Raw genomic sequence first — 9,408 nt, 5'->3', positions numbered from 1 at the left:
CTCATGCTCTGTTCATGCTTAAATAGTCATGTTGCTGACACTTTTTGAGTGTAGCTTCTGACAGTTCTAGGAGACATAATTGCACAACCAACACCTTGTTCCTCTGGATCATACAGTCTTCCTGTCCCCTCACCCACAATGGCCTCTGACCCCTGAGCCTTAAGTGATGGGCTAGTGTCATGGATGAATCAGTCAGGTCTGGGCTCTGCAGCTCTGCCTTTTCATTAGTTGTGGTTTTCTGTAACGGTTTCCTCTGATGAGGCATGAGAACTACGCTCACCTGGGGCTACAGAGATAAATATTTAGAACGTGGTTACGGATTGTGCTGGCTTAGTAAAGTGTTGGTTATAGAATATCCTCCACGACCCGTGACCTCATCAGCTGGGATAATGGATTCACTAGGTTTTCAATACCAGGCAATTTTCCCTTCTGTCTATCAGATCTTGCGTCAAATTAGAGAGCTGCTGGTTACCAAGATTCGTGTGCCAGTCCTGCGTCCTTACGTTCATAACGCCATGCCACGCTGGTTGTTGCTGTGTTTTATATGCATCGCAGCTTTGATGGGACTGTTAGTGGCTTCCCTCCTATGGAAGCTCATATGGCACATTCACCTGAAATTCCTAGTCCATGGGCGTCCGGACCTTGTGTCTGAAGTGGATGGTGTCTTCAGCAGAGGGTGCTTAACGTCCACCCCGGGCAGACTGCCATGGACCACAGTGGTAGCCTGGACGGTTTTGGAATTCTATTGGACAACTCTGCTCAACAACTCAAAAGAAGGCTTCTCCTCCACATCCTACCCTACAGAGACTCTCTCGGTCATGTATCTGTACAACTTAAGTGCCCTTCAACGAACAAATGAATAGTGAAAACACGATACAGATACCCGTTATTGAGTAATGGTCAGGCTGTAAAGAAAAGTAAAACGAACTTCGCAGGAAAATGGGTGAAAGTAGGAACAATCATATTGAGTTTGGCAAGCCGGACACGAAGAAGCAAATGTCATATATTCCCTCTCGCCATGGGCTCCTATCTCTGTATCTTCAGATGTGAGAACATATTGAGGAGTAACTTCAGAAACCAGGAAAGTAAAGAGGGACCATTGCCAGGGGTGTGGTGTGCGGGAGCATTAGAGAAGGAAACAGCAGGACACAAGTGATCTGACCTGAGAGATAGGAGAAGAGTGAGCTCAGATTAGGAAAGGGTGAGGGAGAGGAGGAGCGCAGGATGGAGGAGCAGGGTACGAGTGCCTGAAAAAGTCCTAAGGAGTCACACTATCAACTACCTGCTCTAATACAAGCGGGTATACAAACAATGACCCAAGTAACCACTGTTTCACATGCAGGAATAGATCGACAGGGTCTCACAGCATATGTATGCTCTTTCCATCTATTCCTTATTTAGAAACATTATTCTTTCTATTTCGTATGAATCTCTTTTTTGATTCTCTTCTTACCTCTTCCCCAACTGAAACATCACCAGAAATAGCATGCAATTTCCATGACAGAGGTGTGCTGGCTTCTACAGAATAGCTAGTAATAATGAAACAGTAAAAATAAAACTATCATAGACGTAAGCAAGGATACATAAGAAAACATGAGATATACCATATAAATATATATGAAGATAAATTTTACAAAATCTAGCACTTTAGATGGAAACACTTTTTAATTATTAGTATACATTATTTTTACAAAATAATAGGTTTTCTTATGACATATTCATACATACAATATATGCTGCAGACTTTCACCTTCCTTCAATTATTGTTTGAAACATTTATATTTTTAATTATACATTTGTGTGTATATCTATGTAAATGTATGTGTACTTACTTGACCACCTGTGCCTTTGGAGGTAAAAAATGTAGTCATTGTTTCTTCTGGAAATGGACTTAAAGTAGCCATCCAAATCAGGTGCTGGGAGCTGACTTCAGCCCCTGTTAAAGGAATACATAGTTTTAATGATGAACCATTCTCTCAGTCCAGGATTATAGCTTATAAAATGGTAGAATCATCATCGAACATGTAGCAAGTCTCACATATGTGTTTTGTAAACAGTCTAATGTGATCACTTACTACTGTGAGGCACTATTTATTTACTTATTTATTTATTTTGAGGCATTGCTTCTTATTCCCTTTTTGATATTTAATTTACTCTTGTAACATTCTTATAAAAATTCTTCTTAATATTCTGTTGTAATAGTTTAAGTGGTAAATGACACAGGCTAAATAGACTTTCAGAACCACACCTCAACGTATCTTCATGCTGAGCCAGCTCAATTATGTAGGATTTTACTGCTATAGATGTCTAAACTGCACCCACATAGGCACAGCTGGAAAAGTGCACAGATGGCAGTAGACATGCAAGACGCTTTAATGTTTTATTAGCTCAACATGGCTACAAGCTGCACATATCACACTAAGAACCACCAAAAAAAAAAAAGGGGGGGGAGGGAAGATGGAGATATACCTGGTGTCCTAAGATAGACACTCCTCAGGTATGCCAGCGGTAAGGATCAAGAAATCCACTTCCTCACTTCATGCCTAAGTCATGCTCTAAGATAGATGCAGCACGCCTGGGCCACATGGAGGAACGCTGATGAGGATGATCCGTTCATTACCAATCACCAGTCACAAAACCATGTGGGTGTCAGGAGGCAGGGCGTCCCATGTTCAGCCACTGCCTCACTGGCTGGGACAGAACTCAGGCTCAGAATAAAAGGACAGAGGAACAGGACACTTCCATCCACTCACAGCCTGAGATACCCAAGCATCAACTTGGTAAGTGTCCACCAGAGGGAAGAGCAGAGACTTTACCAGGGGGTACCAGACTAGAGCTGGACAGGCACTGAAGGATCGCTCAGACATGAAGACATATCGATAGATCTATAAAACATGAGGTGTGAGGGATGAGGCAATGGCAGCTTTGACACACAGGAGCCACAGCCTTGGCTCTGAGAGACACTGGAAACCTTTGGGTATTCTGGCCCTGGAGAGGACAAAGCATCTTCAGTCTATGGGATCCCTCAGGCCAGGTCACTCCAGCATAGAGAACTGCATGTGGACAGGCTTTACAGGAGAGTTCATTCTGAAGGAAACGCTTCCAGTCCCTTCCAGTGACGAGCTGGGGTCAGGAAAGGGCAACAGGGCCTCCCTTTGCCTTGGGAAGGAAAGACAGCCCTGCTTCCAGGATCTGTTCACATCCTTCTCTGGTCTATAGGACACCACCAGCATGGCAGTTACCTTGCCACCATTAGCTGAACAGATGATCATTTGGATACATCTGAACTCTGTCCTCACAAAAGGGGCTAGTGCTCCCAGGGCAGGTCTGAACAGGGTTTGTACATTTTTCTGTCAGGGGCTGATCATACTCCCTTAGTGTGATAGAAGATCCTTTGAAATACTGGCCTTAAGCCAAAATCACATTCAAGTACTGATTTTTTTCCTTTACGATTATTTTTCTGTGAAATAATCCACACAGTGGCCCATGTGTGAGGACTAAGAATAGCAGATCTTTCCAGATGTCCCTAGATATCCATGCAGTGCTGCTAGACTCCAGGTAGCAGTATGCCGGGTACATGGGTTTCTGATGTTCCAATGACATGAGGAACAGGATGGGACCATATGAGTATATTATAAATGAGATGACTGTAGATGGTGTTTCTACGATTATCTGTGACATTTCTGGGGTTAAGTTATGTGCCTGGTGGCCACAGTTTCTTGTGTCTGACATGTGTGTGTCTCTCTCACAGCTCCTGACCAGCCACAGGTGAAGATGTCCTGCCAGCAGAACCAGCAGCAGTGCCAGCCTCCTCCCAAGTGCACCCCCAAGTGTCCCCCCAAGTGTCAGACCCCAAAGTGCCCTCCTAAGTGTCCCCCTAAGTGCCCTCCTGTGTCTTCCTGCTGTAGCCTGGGTTCTGGGGGCTGCTGTGGCTCCAGCTCTGGGGGCTGCTGCAGCTCTGGGGGTAGTGGCTGCTGCCTGAGCCACCACAGGCCCCGCAGATCTCTGCGCCGCCATCGTCACAGCTCTGGGTGCTGCAGCAGTGGTGGCAGCAGTGGCTGCTGTGGCAGCAGTGGTGGCAGCAGTGGCTGCTGTGGCAGCAGTGGTGGCAGCAGTGGCTGCTGTGGCAGTAGCCAGCAGTCTGGAGACTGCTGCTGACCTGGCTGAGGAAGACGGCAGACAAGCGGTGCAGGAGGAACACATGCTCAGAAGACTCATCAATTCTTGCTGCTCTATCTCCTCCTGCTCCCCTCCACGCCCTGCCCTCTGAGGCACTGATATCTGTAGGGATATGTTCTGCATTCTCCTCACCAGATTACAGTGTCTATTTGCCTCTTTGTTACAAGTAATAATAATAAAAAAGCCCAGACCACCATTCCTGACAAGACTTGATTATTTTTCTCTCAGCGTCTTCCTCACCCTCTTCCCTTAATAATCTTTCCCTAGAATCAGTGTGACACTCAAAGATGCATGTATGTGTTTGTGCATACATGTATGTGTTTATGCATGTATGTGTTTCCTATGACTTCCTTCCAAATGCAGTAAAACATCTCTAAGAACGTCCTAGGTATTTTTAATAGTAAAGTTCATGTGAAAACTTAGAAAGAACAATCACTCTTCACAGTGATATAGCCTCATGACTTTTCAAGTTCAAAGACATTGAAGGCGAATGTTCACTATTAAACACCTGTTAGAAGGAAGACCATTCAGCGCTCAGACTGTAGGTCCTGTCAGCAAGGAATCAGTGAGATCACTGAAGGAGACCATGGGTGGAAAGAAGGTTATTAAAGGTCAAACTGCCAAGGCTTTCTCTCAGGGAGATGGGGGAGAAAGAAGCTAAGTGGCCGACGACCATATACACTTATATGACACTCAGCAGGGTTGGGGGTCTGAGATGGCACAGGGTGTTTACTAGGACTAGATGCCCTGGACTGAAGTATGAGACCATTAAAGCAGATAAAGTGAGGTTTGGGGTCAATGGAAATCTGCCTTATGAGATTCCTGAGGAATGCAGAATTTAGGCTTCTGTTTACCTAATATTTTTTTTCAGTTGCCTGGTTAGAGTCCTTCTATTTAAGACATTGTCACTAGCACTGCCATTTGAGAGGTGATGTGTTCCACTTTGGACCTAAGAGACAGGAGTCCCCTGTCCTCTCTCAGAATCTATCTCCAAGTGTCATTCATTAGCAAAGGAAACATTAGTTTCTCTAATGAATTATCACTTGATATAAAAATCACACTTAAGGGCAATCTAGCAGTAGATGAAAAGGAAGAAAAGAACTCAGTGATATTTTTGGAGATATTTAGTTTTATAGTATTTTTAATTATATTTTTTAGTTCAATAAACTTTTGTTTTAACTTGGTTTGTTTGTGATTTTGAGTTTTTATATGTGTGTGTGTGTGTGTGTGTGTGTGTGTGTGTGTGTGTGTGTGTGTGTATGTGTGTGTGTGTGTGTGCTGGTCTTGGTTTTTTCTTTTGTTTTTTATTCTGTTTGCTAATGTTGTTTTGATGTTTTATTTATTATTTACTTAAATATTTATTTACTCTGCCTATTATCTGAGGGGAAAAAGAAGGAATATATAGAGTACAAAAAATGGGGAAGTGGAGGAATATCTGGAAGGAGATGAAAGAAGAGGAAAATCTGTTCAGAGCATATTTTAAGAAAACATTTATTTTCAGCTAAAAAATCATGAAAGCTAAAACAAGTTCATTCAAAACCAGCATTGTCCAAGATCTCTGCCAGACTTATTCACAGGGCAGGAACTATTGAGAACTTGCTTTACCCTGGCTTGGCAGAGCACAGCGGTCGACTCTGCATCTAAGCTGCCCATTTTTAGGCAGAATTCTGTTTGCGGCAGGAACAAGGACCCTTTGCCCAATGGCTGGTTTGCCACCTTTGAAGCCATCTCCATAAGGAGGCTCTTTGATGCTCATCATCTTCTTTGAAGTCAGCTGAGTGTTGACAGGAGTTAACTTGCTATCCAAGAAATTTAGGATTATAAAAACAACTTTAAATGTCATATTTTGTGTGTCTCTGAGGCTTTTGAAGACCTTATTCAACTATTTTACCTCATCTATCGATAGAGTCATATCTGTCTATTAGATTTAGGATATATATATATATATATTATTGTGCTAAGATATGACAAGTCTTTGACATGTCTATGTTTTGTATCAATATACTAAATTCTATAGCAATGACTGGGCCAGAAACCTGAAGATGAAGCTCCAATATCATAGAGAGTATTGGGTGACTGTTCAAGCCATAAACCGTCTAAGTCAATTTGAACACTTTGGAAACTGCTAACCCCTACTGCTGGTTCACTCAGGAATTTAAGTTTTATTCCTTCTCAGGTCTCTGAGAGGCATTGAAGGCCAGATAGTATAGTTTTATAATCACCTTTAGTTGGTTAGGGGATAAGATAGTTTTAAATCAAGATAAAGAAGTTAAGTTATTAGAGTTGAGATAGGATAGATATTGAATTTCATTCAGAAATTTAGACCCAACAACACAAGAAAGACGTTTACTTCAAGCTACACAAATACAAATAGCCAAACCACCATGAATGTAACATTTATAGAACTCATAGTTGTCACATGGTTCTTCCTGCTGTTTGTAGTTTGTTTTATACATGTGTAATAAAATAAATGTATTTTAAAAAATAAATAAAATGTGCTTTGCCTGAAAAAGTACTAGCTTTACATGTTCTCGATTCTGCCTTTGAAGTACACAGAAAAGGACATTTCTGACTCGAATTGCTTCTGCTTAAAGTTCTCTGTGTTCTCTCACATTAAGGAGATAGGAAAAATGTCTTTATAGAAACACCTGACACCCCAATCTCAGAAGGTCAACAGTTAACTAGTTATGCTACCCATATTGGCTTGAGGCCTAGGTCTCCAGAGCTGACACTCAAGGCTTGCTTCTAGTCTCCTTCCAGCTAGCGTGCTACGCACACAGACCTATGCTCAGGCAGGAGGCCAGCTGAGGACCTGGGTGTTGTCATCTCAGAGGCAGAAGTGTGGACTAGCTGGCATCTCAGCCACATCATCCTACAAGTGTCAAGGTGAGCCATGCACAACTCCGTTGGGGAAATCAGGAATCAGTTCTGGCCTCTCCCTGTTGCTCAGCCTTTTGGAACAACCTGAGTAGGGAAATAAAGTCACATCAGATGAGACAGTGAAGTGTTTCTCAATGTCATGTGCCTCAATGGTTAGGTTCCTTTGTGGTGACCCAAGTCTTTAGGAGTATCTGTTCCTAAGCTTCCACATCTATGAAGATGCTAGTTAGAGGCTTAGACATCACCAGAATCTACAGGATGAATGTGTCCAACTAGTGACGATAAGAAAAATCACAAAGCCTAAGAAAGGTTAAGGAATTCATCATGACTACATTAAACATGATGGATTGAAAGGAAAGAAAGCATTGCAAACAAACTGCATTATCATGTCTGTGAAAGGTTATAGCATATATTTTAGATGAAATCATAACCAAAAAGCAGAAAGTATATCATTTACTTAAGATGAAATAAATTTAGAGCAGGTGGGAATTATTTCACGTGAAGTAGCACAGAAGGCTGATGTCGTAAGGATCTTTACTTCTGTTATGGGACAAATAGTCCCAAACATTTCCAGAGTCCATCAGCATTTAAGCAGAAGAGATTTTGTCAACATAGCTTGGTTTGCCTCTTCTCACTGACATTTTTAGGTTAAGGGTAATCTTAAAGCATGACACCTTACAACCACGTCTTTGTACAATGAATCACAACTATTTCTATTAAATCCTGAAAATAACATAAGTTCAAATTTTTGACTTCATAAACAGCCTATGGACATGTAGAATAGGAGTAAAATCAGAGACACAGAGCGAACAGTGGTCCAGTGGCCACAGAAGCCCATTCTTGTCAATTACTAAGGAGTGATTCTTGTTAATATATCCTGCATGGCCAGGTCACCCGTGTTTCCTCCCATGCAGGAGTAGACTGACAACACCTCACAGCATGTGTCTGTTGTGGGTTGCTTTTAATAGGTGAACAGCATCATTCCCTCCACATCATCTGGACCCTTTCCCTCATTTTCTTCCTATTAATGTGCCATGTGTGACCTCGCCAGGAATATAGCATGTAGTTTCCATGAGAGCAGTATGCTGGCTTAACAGAATACTCAGCAATATTAAAACATTAAACACAAAAGTATTATATTCCTAAAACAGAATTAAATGTAAATTCACAAAATAACCAATATTAAAATATATGCCAAGAGAAATGCAAAGAAACAGACAAAAGTAAGGAAATATACTCTAGTAACAACCACTGCTTTATGATTTTAATGCATATTATATTTGCAAAAATCTGTATTTTCTTGTGATGTTTTTGTGAATATTATTCATTGAATATCTCCATCTTCTCTTACTTATTGTTTTCAGATATAAAAATATTAATTTTAATTTTGGATTCATGTGTGTGTGAGACTGTATGTGTGTGCCTATATGTATGTATTGTTTGGGTTAGTCTCTTTCTCTGTATGTGTATGTTATCTGAGTTTGTGTGTGTTGTCTGTGTTTGTGTGTGTGTTATATGTGTGTGTATTGTCTTTGTGTCTGTCTATGCTTCTATTTGAGTCAGTGTGTGTGTATGAGTGTGCATGTTTGTTTGTATGTGTGATTGTAACTTTGAAGTTAAGAAGAGGATATTTGATGCCCTGAAGCTGAGGTTATTGTAGGTTATGAACTGAACCATTTAGAAAGAAACTCAGAGCCTCTACAAGAGAAGTAAGCATTCTTCACCAATGAGCCATTTCTCAACTGCCGAGCCTAAACAGCACATGTCTCACTCCATAGTTAGCAGTCTGCACATATGTCTGTTGTAAAGACTTTTCCATAATGTTCCACTTCTGTGCGACATCTTTAAGTGTGTTTTGAAATTTCATTCATTTTCATATATTCATGTACAGTACACATTCTCCTTAATATTCTTTTGTAACAGTTTAAATGAGAAAAATCACAGGCTAAATAGACTTTCAGAAAGATTCCTCAACATATCTGTGTGTTGATCCAGATCCATCATGCAGAGTTTACTGCTGTAGATGTCTGACGTGCACCCACCTAGGCACAGCTGGGAATCTGCATGGGTGGAAATAGACATGCAAGACACTTCTTATTAGCTCAAGATGGACTACAAGGTGCACATATCACTGTAAGAACCAGTAGAAAAGGAGGAGGATGGAGAAATGGTTGGGCCTAAAGCAGGTCCTCTGTGAGAATGCCAGGCTTAAGGATCCAGGAATCCACTTCCTCCCCACATGCCTGAGCCATGCTCTAAGGTAGATGTAGTGTTACTTGGCTGCAAAAAGGAAGGCTGGTGAGGTATAAGTGGTCATCACCAGTCACAAGACCATGTGGGTGTCAGGAG

General features: G+C 41.6%; 1 protein-coding gene across 2 annotated transcripts; it reads left to right on the top strand.

Annotated features, from left to right (window-relative positions):
• Positions 1-2,776: 2,776 nt before the first annotated feature.
• LOC311590176 (late cornified envelope protein 1E-like) lies at positions 2,777-4,375 on the top strand. 2 transcript variants are annotated; one of them, XM_084769075.1, is made up of 2 exons: positions 2,777-3,034; positions 3,752-4,375. In XM_084769075.1, the coding sequence occupies exons 1-2, from the start codon at positions 2,917-2,919 to the stop codon at positions 4,156-4,158; spliced, it is 525 nt and encodes a 174-aa protein (XP_084625201.1). In that variant the 5' UTR covers positions 2,777-2,916; the 3' UTR covers positions 4,159-4,375. The 2 variants fall into 2 exon arrangements, with proteins under 2 accessions (XP_084625201.1, XP_084625202.1); XM_084769076.1 differs by lacking the exon at positions 2,777-3,034 and adding an exon at positions 3,167-3,321.
• Positions 4,376-9,408: the final 5,033 nt, after the last annotated feature.

Source organism: Acomys minous (assembly GCF_964271855.1).
Source record: "Acomys minous genome assembly, chromosome: 19".
NCBI lineage: Eukaryota > Metazoa > Chordata > Mammalia > Rodentia > Muridae > Acomys > Acomys minous.
This window is presented reverse-complemented; position numbering and strand designations above follow the sequence as displayed.

What these genes read in the sequence shown, in the direction of transcription:
- LOC311590176 (XM_084769075.1), top strand. Translation starts at nt 2,917, where the DNA reads ATGGCAGCTTTGACACACAGGAGCCACAGCCTTGGCTCTGAGAGACAC. An exon ending in TATGGGATCCCTCAGGCCAG is followed by an intron (nt 3,035 to 3,751) that starts GTCACTCCAGCA and finishes TCTCTCTCACAG; the next exon opens with CTCCTGACCAGCCACAGGTG.